Here is a 21,459-nt window from a genome sequence, read left to right on the forward strand (position 1 = left end):
ACAAAGAACAATTTGACCCTTCCTCTCTATAAAAGGAACTCAAAATCCTTGTTCAGGGCTTGGGTTTGAAACAGAAAGGTCCCGAGTCTGGCCAGCCATCAATAAACCATTTTTCCTTTTCAAAATCATTCCTGAGTCCTGGCCTTTCTATATACAAATAATTGAACCTCTCTCAACTTCTGCAACATTTTGGGGGGCTCTCCTGGGATTGCAAACAAAGGGCAGAGACAGTAGCATTTTGTTGCCCCTTCCAAATCCCCAAGGAAGCTGTGAGGACTTGGGTGAACCCCAAATCTGGGCACCCCTGGATTAAATTTAATCCAGAAAAGATGTGGGCTCCACTAGAATCATCCTGATGAAAATCGAGGACAATGGAAGGTCTGAAGAGAAAGATTCTGGGAATGAAAAAGAACTTCAAACATGGAAGAAGGTAAGACTCCCCGAGGGAGCACAGTCTGGTGAACCCTAGCTTTAATTGCTAGGGAGGAAGGCTGATCACCTCCCAAGAGAACCCTGGTAGCCCCAGAAAATTGGGGGGAAGCCATTCTCTCTGGGTCTGGAAAAAGGAGAAAAATGGAAAAAGCCTGGTTGTTTGGCTTTGTCTAACTGCATGTTGGAATCTGGTATGGGTCTTACATCCACTGGGGAGTGGAGGCTTGATTATAATAGGAAGGGATGTTTATAGGTTTGAGTCCTAACGTCCTGGAAATTGGTCTGAATTTTTAAAAACTTGGTTACAGTAATATGGATCAGCTTTTCTAGTGAAGCTTGGTCTGGGTGTAAAGTTAAACAGTGAAAAAGGTCTAGCTGGAATCTTTTGTTATGGAGTTGAATTGTGAATGAATTTGCTTTATACCAGATGTTAAGTGTTCTCTCTAAGGTGTGGGGCAGCCATGCTGGGGAAAATATATATATATATATATATATATATATATATAACTTGTGGGTCAGATTAGTGACCTTTGTGCTTCTGTCTGTGTCAGCTCAATGCTAGTGTTGGAGTTGTATGGTTATGTGAAGTAGAATTTAGTTGAGCTGGAAACTTCCCTTGCCATTGGCAAGGGGGTGAATTGATTATGGGGCAAAACTGCGGAGTCTGGATGTTTGTGCATGCTCTGCTGCCTCATCTCTGGTCTGCCCCTTTACTGAGGCTTGGAGGCTATCTGTGTCTTCACCCCACACCGGGTTTGTTGGAGCTATCCCAGTCAGGATGGCTGGGTCCCCGGGAGAGGTGCCAAATTTGAGTAGGTTCTGTCTGCCCATTTTGGCAGAAAGCTGGAAAGGGGGGAGTGGTTGCCCCTTTCCAGTGAGTCCACACCTTCTATTCATAAGCCACATTCCTATTTAATCGCTGTTCACCTGACTGCCTGGAAGGGGGAAGGTGAAGGGGATGAAAAACAGGATCAAAATAAATGCAGTAAAGTTCCCTCCCTAGGGTGTCAAAGGCCAAAGTGCATTTGCATTCTGCCCAGGTTCTTTTACTTTTCTGAATCTCTCTGTGAGACTTTAGAAATACTTTGAAATGTTTTAGAACTGTAAACTTGTCTGAAGAAAGGAGGCTATGGCTTGAAACAATAGACCGCTAATCACTTGATAGCCTTTTCAATGGCCTGACTGGGAACTTCAGGGTTGTAAGACTACAGAGGGAAAAGAAAAAAAAGGAAGGAAATGCCACTTTAAAATCTATGTTTGGCTTTTGTCAGTTGCTGTTGCCTAAGAATTCATGGTAAAAAGCTGAATATGTAGTTTAAAATGAATCTTTAAATGCCAATACTCTCTTGCTGGTAAATTAAATGCATAAGTTGCAGATGAGAATTTGTTCCATTACTAAGAAAAGGCAGGACTTCACAGAATTGTTACTAATAAAATTCTTGTAGCTTAATTAATAGTCTAGGGAAAGGCGGACTGGGGGACATCTCTGTCTCCTGTCCTACTGGTATTAGTAACCCTGCTTTCTCTCATGAATCCAAGAGAAAACTAAATTGCTGCCTGGTTGAATTCTTAGCCCTCAGGGTTAAACAACCACTGGAGTTTTCTTATCTCCAAGGACTGGGGGGCAGGGGGAAGGAAGTCTCCTGCCTTAACTGTCAGTGTTCTTAAGAATGGCAATTCATGAGAGAAACCAGTCTGTCTCCCTGAGGTTTCAAATAGCCTCAGTAAATATACATAGAATCAATCTTGTTGCTTATCCAAAATTCTGCTAAATTCAAGGTAAAATATAAGGTTCTGAAACAAAAGAAAATGGTACTAAAGCATTGGGAACATTTTGTTTACAAGCCATTAGTTAAGAAACACAACTCTTGTGCAAAACTACACAGTCATAGTGCAAATTAAGAAAAAGTTTCAGGAGTCTTTGAAATGTTTTGCAGTCACATTTATTTTTAAAAAATGGAAGTTTAAAGTAACTAAAGTTATGTTTTTGTGTCAAACTATTCATGTCTGCCTATTTGCTCAAATTGTTGAGGTTAAATATGCAGTTATAAAGTAATATATATTTCTGGAACCCAAATTAAGCTGAACAGTATATAAAATAATGCAAATTATAGGTAACATCAATGAGTCGTGTTTCTGTGTCTAACTATTTGTGTCTGCTCATTTGCTCAGTGTATGTCTTCATACATCAGGATGATAATATCAAATTAACAAATGAAAATTCTTGAAAGAGGTCTATTCAAATCGTTAAACATTAAATATGCATTATATATGTGAATAAATATTCTTGGAGCCCAAATTAAACCAAGCAGAATGGAAAGGTCATATAGGAATCTGATTATAGGAACTATTGAGAAAGGGCCTCCTCTTTGCAAGAGCTTTGCGGGCAGGACTAGGTGTAGCAGATTAAACTTATCTACTAGGCTGGGAAATTAAGAATCAGTTTGCCCTGTAATTTCCCAGTTTAAACCTTTTGACAGCCATAAAATAAGGTTAGTTAGTAGTTCTATTGACAAATTTCAGTAAGTAAAGAAAAGTCCATAAAAACTACGGAGAGATCATTCCTGGATTATGATTAAACAAATTATGTAATTGTGTAATGTGTTTTGAAACCTGGTAGTCAGCGTGCTTTTAAAAATTATTCATTTTCATAACTTAAACAAAGAAAAGTTTTACCTTCCTGCAAAGAAAAAAAAGAGAACATTCCTTGCATAAACTATAATGGTTTCAATTTTATTTAGCTTGGGTGTAATCTCCCTTAGTTTATAAAATACTCATTAAATAAATTAACATTATATGTACAAAATATTTAGAGTAATAAAAATCATAAGTTCACATTAATGAAATTAAGCTAAAGGAGAAAGATTGAAATATGCTCTCTTAAATGAATTTCTTTAGTAGTAATTGTAATTTAAGAAGTTTATTTAAACATAAAGTAAGTAGTCAATGTGGTTGTAGTCAATTATAAAGAGTTTGTAAAGCATCTTCCAAACTGAAAACATTTAAATAGTTCTAGTTCTAGAAGTCATTGTTAACTCTAAAAACTTGGATTAGTATTGGTGGCAAAGAATAACTTCGTAATAATAAAACCTGTCTGAAGGCCACCATAAGGTGCATATTTAAGTAAATAGTAATAAAAAATTATCTTGATTCTATTGGGAATCTTCTGTTTTCATTTTAACAATGAAAAATAGTTTTTTTCCCCCTCTATTACTAAAGTAAAATACCTACTATTATCTTCATGGTAAAACTGTATAAGTAAACAGTCATTTGATATATGATGTGTTGCATTAAATTGTTTAAAATATACATAAAAACGAGGAATAAACTTTAACATTGTCAAACTCTTTTGTGCATTCAAACCAGGCCTTGAATACATTACAGGTTGCCTCTCCATGTGAGTTATTGGCTAGGCTGGTCCCTGACCCCTCATTTAGAAATATTTGCTATATCAGCCTCTGGCTCTGCTCCTGAAATCGATGGAAACTATGTTGTAGTTTCAAGCTCCTGCTGCAGCCAATGATGACTCAGTATAGCCAAGTGTGCAATGGATATCACCTCCAGACTGGCACTGTTTCATAGTGCCAGAGAACGCTATGCACCAGGCTGGTAGAATACTGGAAACTCTCTTTATGATCAACAATGCTGTGACTTGCTCACTGAGTGAAGAACATGCTAAGTGGAGCCATGATACCAGCATACTGTAAGTCAAACTTAAACACAATTGGCATTATGGCCTGCTCCCATGGACAGATAACATGGACAGATATTACAAATCTGAAACTTAAAACTATTAATTGCAACTCTGAATCCTTATGCATTAAGTAATACATTAATTAATATTAAAGTGCTGTACTTTTATCCTGTACTAAATATATGCCTAATAATTATAATGTTATCTTTTCTATTCTGGATCAGGTACAAAAGTATATTAGACATGTTAAATTCCTGGTAACTTTGTTTTCTAAATAATTAATAAACATGTCTATAAAATAAGGCAACAGTCTTAGCCAGGCTCAGCCAACTTACTATTCTAGTGTACTCTACTGTGTAGCAAAAATGAGGCTTGCTTGCTAATAATGGGTCACCTATTAAACAGTCAAAATTACCAAATTGTACAATTAAAACCAAAATGTAAAAAACTTTATTCTGTAGTTCTGATCCACTCCCACAGCTAAAAACTAAGAAAATTTCCATCTTAGCACACTGATCCTGAAAGAAACCAACTGTCCAAAAGGTGCCAGTTCACCAGGAGCATCTAACAGAACACATGAGTGCCAATTATTAAACAGCCTGAAATGCATCTTCAAAACAAAGTGAAGTATCTATTGCAATTTCTCTCTGAAAATACCTTAGAGAAAATATATATATACTGTTCCCACCAGCTTTTAAAAAGGAGTGCCATCTTTATAAGCACCTAATCTTGTTTACCTCTATAATCCAATGTCCTCTTTTAAAAATGGTTATTACAAAATTTTAATTGTTTGTTTCTTTCAGAATGAACATCTTATTAACCATATGAAAACTTCATCCAACTTCGTACAGAATGCCAGATCCATCTTTCTCCAGTTAAAAGAAAATAAAAGTTTTACACCTTGTTAGGTAATGACTACAGCCCATGGCCAGCAGGAAGCAGTTACAGAAAAGAGATCATCTCCCTTTAGCACCCCTTTAAGATTAAAGGTGTAAACTCTTTCAGGGTAAAACAAAATTAATAGATGGATCTGGAGCCTGACTGAAAATCCGCGTGAGCACCGGTGGCCCCAAAATGACTGCGGGGGGCCCTGCCCCAGGATTCTGCTGTCCAGAATGAAAACTTCTGAACTTCTAAAAACAGGATCCTGGATGCTACACTCAAAAATTAATAAGTAAAGTAATCAATCAAAACAACAAACAATTTAGCTAGTAAGGGATCCTGACATTATATTGGGCTTCAATTTTCAGGAAGTTCTGGATCACAGAGTGGTTCAACAATGGCAATGGAGGAATACTGGTATAGGATACTATTGACAGGTGATATATGGCTGACAGGGAGCTATACAGGACATATGTCCAGGGTGCATGGTAATATTTGGATATACTCATAGTGGCAACAATTAAAAACTACAGCTGGGGGGGTACTGGGTTCCTGGCCGGTGGTGCTCTGTCGTGGTCCCTAGGGGAGCAGCAACAGTCTCCCAGGTGCAGCAGCAAGGACCGGGAAGGAATGAGGGGTTTGCTGGCCTGGCAGGGGAGCGGCCGCAGTAGGCCTAATTCCGCTGCCCCCATAATAGGGTGGTTGGTCGGGCCCACCGCCACCCCTGAAGGAAGCTCGGCATGGGCGCAGAGTGCCCTCAGGTCTCCCCTTCTCGGCAGCCATGCTTCCGTGGCCGCCCCTCCTCCCAGATGGCGCCACCCGATGCCTTGTGGGGCAGCACCCTTCTTCCTTCTCCCTGTGCAGGCGCAGGGCAGAAAATTCCAGTCTGCCCTTTTCCCCTCCCCCGACAGCAGCAACAGCCAGGCGTGGGCGGAGAAATCCAGTCTGCCCTTTTCCCCTCCCCCGACAGCAGCAACAGCCAGGTGTGGGCGGAAAAATCCAGCCCGCCCTTTTCCCTTCCCCCGACAGCAGCAACAGCCAGGTGTGGGCGGGAAACTCAAGTCTGCCCTCCACCCCAGCAACAGCAGCCACCAATCCCTAAACCCTGCCCCTTCCCCCAGCAACAGCGACAGCCGATCCCTAACCACCACCCCTCCCCCGTCCAGTACCGCCCACTGACCTTTCGCCAGCAACCAATCAGAACAGGGCATGGCTTCAACCAATCAGCCTTCCCCAGCCCCTATAAAACTGTTGCCTCTCCCTCAGTAAAGTGGACTTGCGTGTTTACCTTGTCTCCGCGGTAGTTTTTCTGCCGTGCGCCCTCCAGTCCTGAGAGCCCCCGACAAGGGCCTGGCCTCCCTTGTCCCCAGTTCGTCGCCTGCTTCTCCGGGTGACCCCTTCGTCGCCTGCTTCTCTGGGCGACCCCTTCGTTGCCGGCTTCGCCGGGCGACCCCTTCGTCGCCAGCTTCGCCGGACGACCCCGTCAGCCAAACCGCGCAACCCCTTGTGAGACCGATCCCTCGTCTGCTGCCGGACCGACCCCTCGTCCCAAGTGGGACCGACCCCTCGTCCCAAGCGGGACCGACCCCTCGTCCAGAGCTGGACCGACCCCTCGTCCGCAGCCAGACCCCACCTCTACCGACCGAGCAAGCCGTCGCAGTTGGCGCCCAACGTGGGGCAAAGCAACCCCACCACAGCACAACGTGGGGCAAGGCAACTCCACCACAGCCTCACTCCATAACCTTGCGGCCCCCCCCCTCCTTTCTTCTCACCTTGGGACTTCTCTCGTGCAACATTGCTGCTACCTGAGCCTTGGCTACCTCATACGATCCACGGCGGTCTGGGAGAATCGCTGGATGGCTTTCTCCTTCTATGTCGGGGGCTTATACCGACCCGCTATGATTAAGAGGAGCCTTGGATTTCTCGGGAGCGTGCGCTTGCATGTCTGAAGTAATCCTACCACAGCCCTACCCCCTCCTCTCTTCTCACCTTGGGACTTCTCTCGTGCAACATTGCTGCTACCTGAGCCTTGGCTACCTCATACGATCCACGGCGGTCTGGGAGAATCGCTGGATGGCTTTCTCCTTCCATGTCGGGGGCTTATACCGACCCGCTATGATTAAGAGGAGCCTTGGATTTCTCGGGAGCGTGCGCTTGCACATCTGAAGTAATCCTACCACAGCCCTACCCCCTCCTCTCTTCTCACCTTGGGACTTCTCTCGTGCAACATTGCTGCTACCTGAGCCTTGGCTACCTCATACGATCCACGGCGGTCTGGGAGAATCGCTGGATGGCTTTCTCCTTCCATGTCGGGGGCTTATACCGACCCACTATGATTAAGAGGAGCCTTGGATTTCTCGGGAGCGCGCGCTTGCACGTCTGAAGTAACCCTACCATAGCCCTACGCTCTCCTCTCTTCTCACCCCTATCTTTTCGCTCTGCATTGCTGCTCCTGAACCTTGGTGACCTCATATGATCCACGGCAGTCTGGGAGAATCGCTGGATGGCTTTCTCCTTCCATGTCGGGGGCTTCTACTGACCCGCTATGATTAAGAGGTGCCAATAAAACTCTCAGGAGCGCGTGCCTGAGCACCTCCACCCCTGCCTTCACCTCTGCCTCCTCCCCTCCGTGCTTGCTCCCCTTTGCCTTGCTCCACTGCTCATCGTCCCGCCCTCCCCTCGTCGGGGCCTTCTTTTGGCCCGCGACCACCGTCGGAGCCCCACCAGCTCCGACCCCTCGTCTCACCGCGCACCTCGGCTCCCATCGCCGCGCTCTCAAGGATGCCGCTCAGCCAATCTGGGTCTGGGGAGATACGTCAAACCCGCCACCTCAGCAGCGGATGTCCCGCAGGGCACGGCGCCAGATGCGAGTGATCCAGCACCAAATGAGCCAGCTCACCCTCCACCCCGAGAGGCAACCATCCAACCCTGAAGTCTGTTCACTGCTCGCACTCTACCATCAGTGCAGACACCGCAACCCTCGCCATGCTGCCGAGCCAATTAACATAGTCTCTCTCCTTCTCCTTATGCTCTCCCTCGCCACCTCTGGCCAAGCTAACCCCTCTCACCAGCCCCGCTAAACGGCCCGCAACCCGCTTTCCCCGGCCCGCAGCTTGTGGAGCTTCCTCCTGTCTCGACCTCACTCCTCTTCTCAGCCATCCAAAGCGTCCTTTCTCGTCCCCCGCCCCCCTCCTTTTTTTGCTTGAACCCCTACTGCATTGCAGATTGGGCCGCCCCATGTCGGCCCGCCCCATTAACATCGGCCTCTCTCGCGCCCGTGAAGACTTTGGCCTTCTTATTGTCCTCGCCTACGTCTCCACCACTCCCGACACTGCCGCCACCACCGTCGCTGGTGCCCTGACGCGACTTGTCCTCACCGCTGCGATCCTCCAGACCATCACACAGTCTGCCTCTACCGCTCATCGCCGCCAAGAAGAGATCAACTACCTGTAACGCGCTGTCATCCTGGACTTTTAACAAGCAGATGGACCTTATAGCCACCGAGATCAACAAGAATTGGACATTGGCCACCCTTGCTTGCAACGGCAAGATACTGCCCCCCAAATTGTACATTTGTATCCCTGTCATACTCACCTCCCTCTTCAGCCCCGCTTCCCTCATTGCTTACTGCCTCTTGGACCTCGGCTACTTGTTGCTGCTGCCATCCTGGCCCTTATTTGAAAAGAAGGGGGAAATGCGGTCACCCCTCGCGCTGAAGTGTGGTTTGCTGGCCTGGCAGGGGAGCAGCCGCGGTAGGCCTAATTCCGCTGCCCCCATAATAGGGTGGTTGGTCGGGCCCACCGCCACCCCTGAAGGAAGCTCGGCATGGGCGCAGAGTGCCCTCGGGTCTCCCCTTCTTGGCAGCCATGCTTCCGTGGCCGCCCCTCCTCCCAGATGGCGCCACCCGATGCCTTGTGGGGCGGCACCCTTCTTCTTCCTTCTCCCTGCGCAGGCGCAGGGCAGAAAATTCCAGTCTGCCCTTTTCCCCTCCCCCGACAGCAGCAACAGCCAGGCGTGGGCAGAGAAATCCAGTCTGCCCTTTTCCCCTCCCCCGACAGCAGCAACAGCCAGGTGTGGGCAGAAAAATCCAGCCCGCCCTTTTCCCTTCCCCCGACAGCAGCAACAGCCAGGCGTGGGCGGGAAACTCAAGTCTGCCCTCCACCCCAGCAACAGCAGCCACCAATCCCTAAACCCTGCCCCTTCCCCCAGCAACAGCGACAGCCAATCCCTAACCACCACCCCCCCATCCAGTACCGCCCACTGACCTTTCGCCAGCAACCAATCAGAACAGGGCATGGCTTCGACCAATCAGCCTTCCCCAGCCCCTATAAAACTGTTGCCTCTCCCTCAGTAAAGTGGACTTGCGTGTTTACCTTGTCTCCGCGGTAGTTTTTCTGCTGTGCGCCCTCCAGTCCTGAGAGCCCCCGACAAGGGCCTGGCCTCCCTTGTCCCCAGTTCGTCACCTGCTTCTCCGGGTGACCCCTTCGTCGCCTGCTTCTCCGGGCGACCCCTTCGTCGCCGGCTTCGCTGGGCGACCCCGTCAGCCGAACCGCGCAACCCCTTGTGAGACCGATCCCTCGTCTGCTGCCGGACCGACCCCTTGTCCCAAGTGGGACCGACCCCTCGTCCCAAGCAGGACCGACCCCTCGTCCAGAGCTGGACCGACCCCTCGTCCGCAGCCAGACCCCACCTCTACCGACCAAGCAAGCCGTCGCAGTGCTCTGTCGTGGTCCCTAGGGGAGCAGCAACAGTCTCCCAGGTGCAGCAGCAAGGACCGGGAAGGAATGAGGGTCCAACAGTGAGCCCCTGACATTCATGACTATGCTTGTGAGCTGATATGCCTGAAATAAGAACAAGGCCTAGAGCAGCATTGTGCCTGGGAATTTCCTCCTGAGAGCCTTCATGTTACTCAAATGTGGCCAGTCTCGAAGCCAAACTCAGCATGTAAATACAATGCCTTCCCCCCAGCGTGGGACATGACACCCGGGGATGAGCCTCCCTGGCACCGAGGGATCACTATCAACTACCAACTGATGATGCAACTGGAAAATGACCTGGAAAGGAAGGTTCAATGTGGATCAGCAGAATATCCCTGTCTACATAAAATAACATGACTTTAAAATGCTGTTTGACCTAATGTAAGGGGGAAATGGAAAGGAGAAATGAGTTTATATGGCTACGAGTCTCTAAAAAAAAAAGAGTCTGGAGGCTTTCAGAAGGATTGCCCTTATGCACAACTGAGCAGAGTCTAAGAGACAGATAAAGTAGATACAACCCCCAGGTATTGGTTCCTTTGAGGGCTAAAGAGATCCATGGGTGCTATGGTCATGGCAGATGGGGTTAACTGCAATGTCAGATGGCCCTTCTTTGGAGCTGGTGTTTATGCGTGATCAATCTGGACTCAGATGGGATCTCTCTTCATAAGACTTTCATGCTATTGTGCTGGAGTTGTAGTTGGTGTTGGGGTTTAAGATATATTTAGGGGATCTGAATCTCTGGACTGACAATGTGATAGCCAGGCCCTGAGCCTCAACAGACTCCAGCACCTACAATCTGATTTATTGGACTCATCTCACTCAGCTAAGATGGAGTTGAAGAAGGACAACCACCACACCATGGAGCCTAGAGTGCCTACAACTGAAAGCGGGAGGATTGCATCCAGTATCCATGTGGAATCTGAGCCTCCTCTTGACATAGAGGTGCAATGGACACAACCAATCCAATGTCCACAGAGAAAAGGTGGCATTGGAGTGGGAAAAGTGGACATGGTGGCTAATGGGTATGGGGAATGGCAGGAAGAGACGAGATGTGAAGGCGTCTTTGGGACTTGGAGCTGCCCTGGATGGTGCTTCAGGGGCAATCACTGGACATTGTAAATCCTCACAGGGCCCACTGGATGGAATGGGGGAGAGTATGGGCCATGATGTGGACCATTGACCATGAGGTGCAGAGGTGCCCAGAGATGTACTTACCAAATGCAATGGATGTGTCATGATGATGGGAGTGAGTGTTGCTGGGCGGGGAGTGGTGGGGTGGGGGTGGTGGGGTTGAATGGGTCCTCATATATTTTTTCTAATGTAATATTTTTACAGAATCAATAATAAGATAAATAAATTTAAAAAAAATAAAAAAGAAAAAAAGAAAAAAAACACATTGTGTAGGTGTAATAAAACAGTGTCCCACCTAGAGAAAAAAAAAAAAACAACAACAAACAGCCACCACCTCATAGCTCCAACAATAATTATGCCAAAGCTTAGCAAGTTAAGCTTCGGCATAAGGGGGGAAAATGATGTGGGCTATGGGTGGGAGGCTCTTTGTCCCTTCATAGATAACCTAAGCTGTCTGTCCTGACTTGTGGGTGTGGGATGGTAAGAGGCTGCAGTTCTGCCCTTGGTAACCATGGCAATGACGCCAGTCCTGGGAGGCAATTTAGCAAAGCAAACTCTATATACATACCAGTCAGTCCAGGGAAACTCTGATGGTGGTGATGCTGAAACTTAAGGGAACTTGGACTTGGCCTCAAATGGGAAATATAATATGCATAAATTCAAAATCATCTAATTCTGTATCCAAGTGTGCCCAGGCTCTAGAAATCCAGTTAAGTGATATGGGCTTTGAATGTTCAGAAAGGATGTAAGACTAAATGTGTATTCAAGGTTGCATCCAGATAGAATGTGGGCAAGATGCTAATTCAGGCTCACCTGAAATGTGGGCGATATGTTAATTCAAAACCTATCTGATACTTGGGCAAAGACTTAACTAACAAAGAAAGTAGTTTTCTTTGATAAAAGCACCATTTGACTCCCCACCCTGTATAAAAGGAACTTGAAAATCTTGTTTGAGGTTCAGGTTTGAAACAGAAAGCTCCTAAGTCTGGCCAGCCATCAATAAACCATTTTTCCTTCTCAAAATCATTCCTGAGTCCTGGCCTTTCTATATGCAAATAATTGAACCTCTCTCAAATTCTACAACACTGAGAGCCATTGACTGTACCCTTTGGATGGATTGTTTGGTATGTAAATAAAACTATTTTTATTTTTTAAATGTGGCATAATATACAGACATACATTTAATGACTAGTAAATCTTGTCCTATCCTTTAGATTAACAGTAATATGTAAAATGTTCAAATTGAAGAAAGACTGTTTTAGCAAAAATGCTTTTTTTCCCATTACATTACAGTGCACTGCAAGGAATTTTAGAAAGGGTTGAATTATGGGGGCAGTCTCCAATTTCCATCTTCATAAAGGAGGAATAAACAGGAAGACAGTGGAGAGAAGAGGATGCCAACATCTTTTTCCCAAATTTCACACATGCAAAAAAACTATTTCTGAAAGAAGTATTACTTGAAATTCTAGGAAAGAGTCAGTGTCCTTACATAGGCAAGTACCAAATCTCCCACACCCTTTAAAAAAAAAAATCAGTGATTGTTTCAGGTACTAGAATCACTGGAATCACTGCTACTCAGAGAAGAAAGATTGTTTAATCAATTTTTTTCTTTTTTTTTTTTGGTACTGGGGCCAGGGGATTGAAACCAGGACTTTGCATGTGGGAAGCCAGTGCTCAACCACTGAGCTACACCAGCTCCCGATTGCTTACTACTTTTAATTACACTTTAGAGTGCGTACAAGCCAGTTTTTATCCATGTCACTTATCTATGTATACTACACAACCTGTCAAATAAGTGTGCAAATCAGCAATAATAATTTCTAAGATTTCAGAATCTAATGCCAATTATAGGAGGCTCTCAGAACAGAAATTACAGTATATAATGGGAAGTTCCTAGCAAAGGAGGACAGAAGAGAACACTTGGCAGTTGATATTGGCAGTTGATATTGATGTTTGTACTTCCAAAGCTTTCCCTGAGAAATTGAAACTTAGCCTAGTATTATATATTGCCTATGAGTTACCTCCAGAAATCTTCCTCATTGCTAAAATGTGGTCTCTCTCTAAGCCAAACTAAGCATATAAATGCACTCCTTTTACCAAAGATGGGACATGACTCCCAGGGACGAGTCTTCCTGACACCAAAAGATGAATCTCTGGACTGACCATGTGATAGCCAGGCCCTGAGCCTCAACAGACTTGCAACTCCTACACTCTGGTTTATTGGACTTACCACACTCAGCTAACATGGAGGTAAAAAAGGTCAACCACCACACCAGGGAGCCAAGAGTGCCTACAACTGAAAGCAGGAGAATTGCATCCAGCATCTATGTGGAATCTAAGCCCCCTCTTGATATAGATGTGGAGTGGACACAACCATTCTAAGGTCCACAGGATGGAGGAATAGAGTATGGATTAGAGTGGACTTACTGATATTCTATTCATGAACTACTGTGATTAGTAATCGAAGAAAATGTGGCATTGGTGTGGAGAAAGTGGCCATGGTGGCTGCTGGGGGTAGGGAATGGGAGGAAGAGATGTGATGTGGGGGCATTTTCAGGGGCTGGAGTTGTCCTGGGTGGTGCTGCAGGGACAGTTACCGGACATTGTATGTCCTCCCATGGCCCACTTGGTGGACTGTGGGAGAGTGTGGGATAAGGTGTGGACCATTGACCATGAGGTGCAGCAGTGCTCAGAGATGTATTCACCAAGTGCAATGAAAGTCTCATGATGATGGAGGAGTTTGTTGTTATGGGGGGAGGAGTGGGGTGAGGGGGGTGGGGGGTATATGGGGACCTCATATTTTTTAAATGTAACATTAAACAAAAAATAAAGACAAAAAATAAAAATAAATAAAAATATTATTACCAAGAGCCAAATAGCTATGCATTTGGAAAAAGAAAAGGGGGAAACATTAAATACAAATGAGTTTTTACGGCTAAGAGATTTCCAAGTGAGATGGGAGGTCATTCCAGAGGTTATGCTTATGCACATCTCAGCAGGATCTCATTGACCACAGTAAACAATGCCTCAAACAGCAGGGCTCCTGAGGGCTCTAGAGACATCTAGACACTATAGGCAGGGCAGACAATCACAAGAATTTGGCACTCTGTCAGTGGCCTTACTCTGGAATATATGCCCCACAATGTAACAGAGTTAAACTTATTTATAATTTCCCTACACATGACTCTTCTGCCCCTTTTATTTGAACCTAAAAACCTAAATAAGTGAACCAGAATCATAAAACTCCAAGAAGAAAATGTAAGGAAACATCGTCAAAATCTTGTGGTAGGAGGTGGTTTCTTAACCTTACACTCAAAGCACAAACAACAAAAGAAAAAAACAGAAAAATGGGACCTCCTTAAACCGACTAATTTTGTGCTTCAAAGAACTTTTCCAAGAGGGTAAAAAGGCAGCCTACCCAATGGGAAAAAATATTTGGAAATCACACATCTAGTAAGGGTTTAATATCCCTAATATATAAGTAAATCCTGTAACTCAACAGTAAAAAAACAACACAATTAAAAAAATGGGAAAAAGACTTGAAGAGACATTTTTCTAAAGAGGAAATACAAATGGCTAAAAAGCACATGAAAATGTGTTAGACATCACTACCTATTAGGGAAATGCAAATCAAACACTTATTCACTGTTGATGGGAATGTAAAATGATATATCCACTGTGGGAGACAGTTTGGCTCAGGAAGCTAAGTATAGAATTACCATATGATCCTACAATCCCACTACTAAGTATTATACTTGGAAGAACTGAAAACAGGGATAAGCAGACATTTGTACACTGATGTTCACAGCAGCATTATTCACAATTGCCAAGAGATGGAAACAGCCCAAGTGTTCAGTTGTAATACATAGAAATAATATCTAGACTATAAGTCAACAGAAGATAGAATGGGGGTAGAGAATGGGGAGCCAATGTTTAATTTCTACAGAATTTGTAATAAGATTGATTATAAATGTTTGGAAGTAGATAGAAGTGATATCACATTATTGTGAGAGTAATTAACAGTGCTGATATGCGATTGAATGGGAAACTTTAGTCTTGGTATGTCACTAGAATGAAAGCTAGCAGATGAAACATGGGACTGTATATCTATAGTGGACCCTGTTGGAAGGATAAGTGTGAACAAAAGTCCTAATTTATAAGAATGTTCTTCCATGAATTAGAACAAATATAAGTTTCTATTATAGTTAATACTACAAGAGTAAGAATGTTCTTTCATGAACTAGAACAAATGCGTGACACTAATTCAAGGTGATAATAAGAAGATGGCTTATGAAATAAATACACCTAATGAAAACTGCGGATGGTAGTTAATAGTACTATTTAATAATCTTTCATCAGTAGTAACCAAGGTAACCACTTAAAAAATAATACAACTACCAAAAACTGCTATCATCAATTGTAACAAATATTCCACACCAATTTAAGGTGATGGTGGTGGGGTAGTATGTGGGTGTGAAGCAGGCTAGTGAGACAGTAATCAATAGATGGATCTGGAACCTGGCAGAGAGTTCATGTGAACATCAGTAACCCCAAGATGGCAGCTGGAAGACCCCCACCCCCAAAATTCTGCTATCCAGAACAAAGACAAAGCCAGGAAAAGCCCCGGATATTCCCCAAGGACTTTACAATTGGGTCCTCACTGGGGGATAGATAGGTGGAGTGATCAATCAAAACAGCAAACAGCTGGAACCCCTCCCCTGCCATTAGCAAAGGAGTGGAATTATTAATAGTTTAGAAAGCAGACTGTGATGCCTGAACGCTCTCTGATGGGTTCTCTTGCATGTGGACCAATTCTGCCATCAGCACACCACTCTCACTGTTTTTCCTTTGCCACATGGCCACGCAAGTAAACCTGGGCATTTATCATCTACAGTGGGGAATTGTAGCCTGTAAATCAGCCCACTTTATCACTTCTCACCCCCTTCCTCTCTACCTGGGACCCCTGAGCTGTTATTTTCTCCCATTTCTCTTCCCTCCCTACCTGAATAAATTACTGGCCTAACTCACCCGTTGTGCTCTTGAAATGCATTTCTCCAGCTTAAGTCAAAGAACCTAAATGAAATCCAATAACAGGTGTCCTGTACTTTATTCATGATTGTTTCATAAACCCACACTTCTCTAATCAAAAAACAAAAAAACAAACAAAAAAAAAAAACTGTGATTATTAACATACAAAACTATATTTTTGTCAACACAAAACTACATTTCTGTGTATTTCTTTAGGTTAGGACCCTACAATGCAATTATTGGGTCAAGGAGGAAGAACATTTTAAAGCTCTGGATACAAGTCATCAGAAAGCTCTCTAGAAAGTAACACTCCATTGACCACCTACTCTGAATTCTGCAGAGCACACACCGGATTTCAGTGCTTTTAAATTTATTAGACAAAAAAAAAATCATACATCACTTTAATTTAGCTTTATGATTTATTTTAGAGTTGTAATTATTTGTGTTGTTGAAGAGTTTTACACATATTCATAAGTTATGGGTATTTGTCCATACTCTTAGTTTTTCTTTGGGGATCTTTGTGATCTATTTTATTGATCTCATGGACTCTTTCATAGAATAATATTAAGGTTTTCCATATTTGTGTCAAGTTCTTTGTAATTTGTTCTTTGCCTTATAACTTTGTTTTTCTAACATTAAGATTTAAATATACATTTAAAAACATAAAATCCGATTTTCCTTTGTGCTTTCTTCCATTACTCGTGTGCTGACATTTTTTTCCCCTATCCACAGATTAAATATTCATCTAAATATAAAAACAAAACAAAAACCTGAATGAGGTTCTTCTTAATCTTACTCATCAAAAGGTCCCTCTGAAATGGACTAACTTTGAAAACACATGTTGTGGAATACCTACTTCTTCAAAACATCACAGGGAAACGGAAACAAAGAAAGAAAAAACAAAAAACAAACCCTCCGTGAATCCGAGTCTCTGAGGACTCCAAGAGGGGCGGTAGTCAGGGGTGCACCCAATGCACCCCAAAGAAGGTCTCGTCGCTGTTGCGCGAAGGCAGCAGCGGCAGCGTGAGGTTGGCGCAGAGCACGTCGCCCCGGGCCAGGGGCGTCAGGCGCTGCGAGGCGACGGTGCAGCCGCGGTGGAAGCTGAGCCGCAGGAGGCTGACGCTGCGCGCGGCCGGCGAGCAGACGCCCACCGTCAGGGCGGCCGGGCGGTGCGCGCCCATCCGCCGGGACGAGCAGTTGGCCAGCGTCACCTGGATGTGCAGCCTGTAGACGCCGGCGCGCTGGACACGCAGCTGCCCGTGGTCCAGCTCTGGTCCGTGAAGGAAGGAGCGGCCCAGCGCCGGGCTCCCCTCCCAGCGCAGCCGAGGGTCCTGCCGAGAGCCTAGAGGCAGAGGATTAGGAGCAAGGGAGGACGGGCAGTTAGGGAACCTGAGGGTCAGGGGCTCCAAGGGACAGTGGGATAGGGATATAGGGAGCAGGGGTGAAGGGACAGACGGCGGGAGATCCAAAAGACCAGAGAGAGAGGAAAGATCGGTGCTGGGGGTGGAGCGGACGTTAAAGAAAGAGGATTGAGAGGGCCAGAGGGCCAAAGGACCAGAGAGAAGCTGGGGGAAGGGGTCATAGAGACAGAGGGATAGAGGGTCAGGACCCAAAGGACCAGAGAAACTGGGGGAGGAGGTCATAGAGACAGAGGGATAGAGGGTCTGGATCCAAAAGAGCGAGAGAGACGGGGGGGGGAGGAGCCGAGAAAAGAGGTATAGTCAGTCTCAGAGATCCAAAGGACCAGAGAGAAACTGGAATGGGGGTGGGGGTCAAGATCCAAAGGACTAGAGAGAGAGAAACTGAGAGAGGGGGCTCATAGAGGCAGAGAGATAGAGGGTCAAAATTCAAAGGACCAGAGAGAAACTGAGGGGGGGGGGGGTCATAGAGGCAGAGGGATAGAGGGCCAGGACCCAAAGGACCAGATAGAGAAACTGAGGGGGGGGGGGGGGGCATAGAGGCTGAAGGATAGAAGGTCAGGATCCAAAGGACCAGAGAGACTGAGAGACGGGGGGGGGGGGGGGGGGGGGGGGGGGGGGGGTGTCATAGAGACAGAGGGATAGAGGGTCAGGACCAGAGAGAGAAACTGGGTGGTGATGGGGGTCAAAGGGATAGAAGGTCAGAATTCAAAGGACCCCAGAGAGACACACAGAGAGGGGGGGGCCATAGAGGCAGAGGGATAGAAGGTCAGGATTCAAAGGACCCCAGAGAGACACTGAGAGGTGGGGGTCATAGAGACAGAGGAATAGAGGGTCAGGATGAGAGAGAGAAACTGGGTGGTGGGGGGGTCATAGAGGCAGAGGGATTAAAGGTCGGGATCCAAAGGACCAGAGAGAGAAACTGAGAGAGGGGGTCATAGAGAGAGAGGGTGGAGATCCAAAGGACCAGAGAGAGAGAAACTGGAGGTGGGGGATCATAGAGACAGAGGGATAGAGGGTCAGAGATCCAAAGGTGCAGAGAGACACATTCAGGAGACAGAGGGAAGAGGAGGCTGAGGTCTCCTCCATTACCAAAGGAAATGAGCACAACTCTCAAACTTCCTGGGACTCTGATCTCTGGTTCTGGGTGTGAGAGAGAGGCGAGGAAGAGGACTAGCTAGAGGTCTTCAAGTCTTAGCTCCAGTTGTCACTTTCTCAAGGAAGCCTCTTCTGATGCCTCCATTTTAAATCGGCATGCCTACTCCCCCTCCCTTACTATATTTTTCTCCAAAACACACTATGTGCATGTTTTACTGTATTTGACACGTTAAATACTTGGCTTGTTTGCTTATTTTGGAGGGTCTGCCTTCCCTAAGTAGAAGGGAAGCTTCCCAAGGGCAGGGATTTTTGTCTGTCTTGTTCATTTATTGCGGCACTTAGAATAATGCCTGGCTTACAATAGATGCTCAATTAATGTTTGCTGAAGGAAAAAAGGAATGCTCGCCATTACTATTCGTTTTGATGTTTTCTGTTTTCAGCCCTTCCAGGGGAGAAGATAAAATGTGAAAGAATGAGAATAAGTCAGTCTACACCTAGAAACACGTTGCCTCCCATTTCTCTCCCCTCCCTCCCTTCCTTCCTTCTCTCCCTCTAACTCCTCCCCCCCCCCCCCCCCCCTTTTTCTCTTGCAGCTGCCCCGCGGTACCTGTGTGATTCAACTGGAGCTCAGCTATGTCCCACTGGAAGAAAAGAACAAAGTTTTAAGGGTCCGCGAAGTCAGGAAATCTTTTCTCTGCCCACCTTTATCTTCAGATCCCCTTCCACTGGACCTCTGTGTATGTGTGTGTGTTTGAAGCCCTCATAAAGAGGAAGTAGGTCTGAAACAGCAGGGAACAGAAGTGCAAAGGAACTTCCTAGTTTCCTGGAGCTGACAGGGGTGTGAAGACGCGCAAGCCAGTGCCTGCAGGCTCGATGGCTGTGCTTCCTGCAAAGCAAAGCCTCCAAAGTGGACCGCCGTGGTATGCGTCCGGGGCTCCCAGGTGAGCAGCTGCCTTTCGCCCTACCCTAGGAGACCCCAGAATCTCCACTCCCAGCTCTGTGAAGCCCCCAGCAGGCTCTGAGTCAGCCTGCCAGCCGGGGGAACACCAGCGACAGGTCATCATCTTCTAGGCTCACATCGGATGCACCTTTCCCAGCCTCCCAGCCGCATCCTCCCCACTATGGGATCCCCCTTTGCTTCCTGGGTCCTGAGACACGAATGACTGTACCCGAGCCCCGGGCAGCCTGGCCGCTGCCTTGCCCCTGCGCGGGTCTCTTTCTTGCCCTCTGCCTTCCCAAATCAGCTCCTCCTCTCTGGCATTTTTTTAAAAATCCATCGCCGTCTGATTGTGTGTGTGTGTGTGTGTGTGTGTGTGTGTGTGTGTGTGTGTCCTTAGTCCTTCCGTCTGCTCTGTAGCTCGACGCCCCTCTGCCTCTCTCCGTTTCTCTCCTGCATTGCCCTCCCCTCCTCCAGGCTGCGCCCCACCCGGAGCTCCCCCAGGCTCGGGAGAGCAGGTGGCAAATCCGCTTCTCGCGCCCACCCTCCCTGCCCGACTCACCCCCCGGTGACTCCAGCTGCTGCGTCTGCGGGAGGCGCTGGCTGCAGAGGATGCTGTAAATCACCACCGCGCCGACCGCGCCCGCGAGTAACGGGAGCAACACGCTGCGCAAAAGAGAAGCCCAAGCCAAGCGGGGCACGGCGCAGCCGGAGCCCTCCTCGGCCATAACGGAATTCGGCCAACCCCGCATCCACTGTAAGGTGGCGAGGCGAGGGTGGGAGGAGGCGGCAGGGGGCCCCGGGCGGCGAGGAAATCCCGGCTCTCCGCGAGTTCTCAGGCCCAGCCGGCCCGGGGACTAGCCCGCCCCGCTCTGGGGATGTCCGTGAGACACAAAGGCTCTTGAGCATGATGCTGGCGAAGGGCAGTGGGAAATCCCCTTCAACTCCTGCCAGGCCCCACCTCCCCATGGGTGGGGTGGGGCGGGGCCAGCGAGTTGCCCCCCACAGGGCGGGCGCAGGTTACTTCGGTTTGGGCAGTCCCCCACCTCACCTTCCTCTGCTTATTCATTCGCTCCAGCAGGTCTTTACTGAGCATCTACTGCGGACCGAGACTGTGCCCGGCAACAGAAATACCGAAAGCTGCTAGGGTTTGGGGCTGCGCCCCCAAACCAGTCTCAGTGCTGGTCCCAGTCTTTCTTGCCTCCCTGGCAGTCAGGTGGGGCTCAGCAACCGACCTGCCCAAAGGAAGGAGAATGGAAAGAACGAACCGTTATCTCTTTTTTTTTTAACTATCTTTTTTTTTTTCACATACGTAGATCACAAAAAAAAGTCACGTTAGAAAATGTAAGAGGTTCCCATATACCCCACACCTCATCCCACCCCACTCCTTCCACATCAACAACCTCTTTCATCATCCTCGGACATTCACTGCATGTGGTGAATACATTTCAGAGCACTGCAGCACCACATGGATAATGGTTTACATTATAGTTTACACTCTCCCCCAGTCCACCCAGTGGGCCATGGCAGGACATGCAATGTCCAGCATCTGTCCTTGCAATATCATTTAGGACAACTCCAAATCCCGAAAATGCCCCCACATCACATCTCTTCTTCCCTCTCCCTCCCACTTCCCCCAGGGTTCACAGGGTGGCAGAATAAAAGATGGATTAGTGTGGACTCACTGGTGTTCTACTATAGAACTGTTGTGACCCTTGCAGTGGAAGAAGTTGTAGCGTTGATGTGGAGACAGGAGTCAAGCCTGATTCTTATAAACGTCTCACATCATCCTTCAGTTCTCTCTTCCCCTGTGCCGTTGGAAACCACCTGTTCTTGGTCGCACAAAAGAAAGATCAGTCGTTTAACATGGGCCTGAGACAGGACTTGTCCCAGCGAGTCAAACCATTTGCTAGCTGTCAGTCTGTGACAAGTAGGCGTGGCTGTGTTCTAAGAAACGCTGAAATTTAGATTTCATGTCCCTTTTCGCATGTTTCAAAGTCTCCTTTCGATTTTATCCCCACCCCCACCCACTGCGCCATTTTCTTAAAATAAAAATGTAAAAGCTTTTTAGCTTGCGGGCCG

The 21,459-nt window shown here is 46.8% G+C and overlaps 1 protein-coding gene across 3 annotated transcripts in view; it reads right to left on the bottom strand.

Moving 5' to 3' along the window:
- Positions 1 to 15,984: 15,984 nt before the first annotated feature.
- The window catches only part of CD70 (CD70 molecule), a 61,718-nt gene continuing 56,243 nt past the window's right edge, over positions 15,985 to 21,459 (bottom strand). The window contains exons 7-10 of one of the 3 annotated variants that reach the window (XM_058281981.1): positions 21,063 to 21,204; positions 19,942 to 20,612; positions 19,048 to 19,082; positions 15,985 to 17,266 (exon numbers count right to left, since the gene is read on the bottom strand). In XM_058281981.1, coding sequence (XP_058137964.1) covers positions 16,881 to 17,266; positions 19,048 to 19,082; positions 19,942 to 20,129 — 609 coding nt within the window. In that variant the 5' untranslated portion in view covers positions 20,130 to 20,612; positions 21,063 to 21,204 and the 3' untranslated portion in view covers positions 15,985 to 16,880. Of the gene's footprint in view, positions 17,267 to 19,047; positions 19,083 to 19,941; positions 20,613 to 21,062; positions 21,210 to 21,459 lie in introns of those variants that run through there. The other 2 variants (XR_009181930.1, XR_009181929.1) reach the window with 2 other exon arrangements.

Source organism: Dasypus novemcinctus, chromosome 19 (assembly GCF_030445035.2).
Source record: "Dasypus novemcinctus isolate mDasNov1 chromosome 19, mDasNov1.1.hap2, whole genome shotgun sequence".
NCBI classification, from domain to species: Eukaryota; Metazoa; Chordata; class Mammalia; order Cingulata; family Dasypodidae; genus Dasypus; species Dasypus novemcinctus.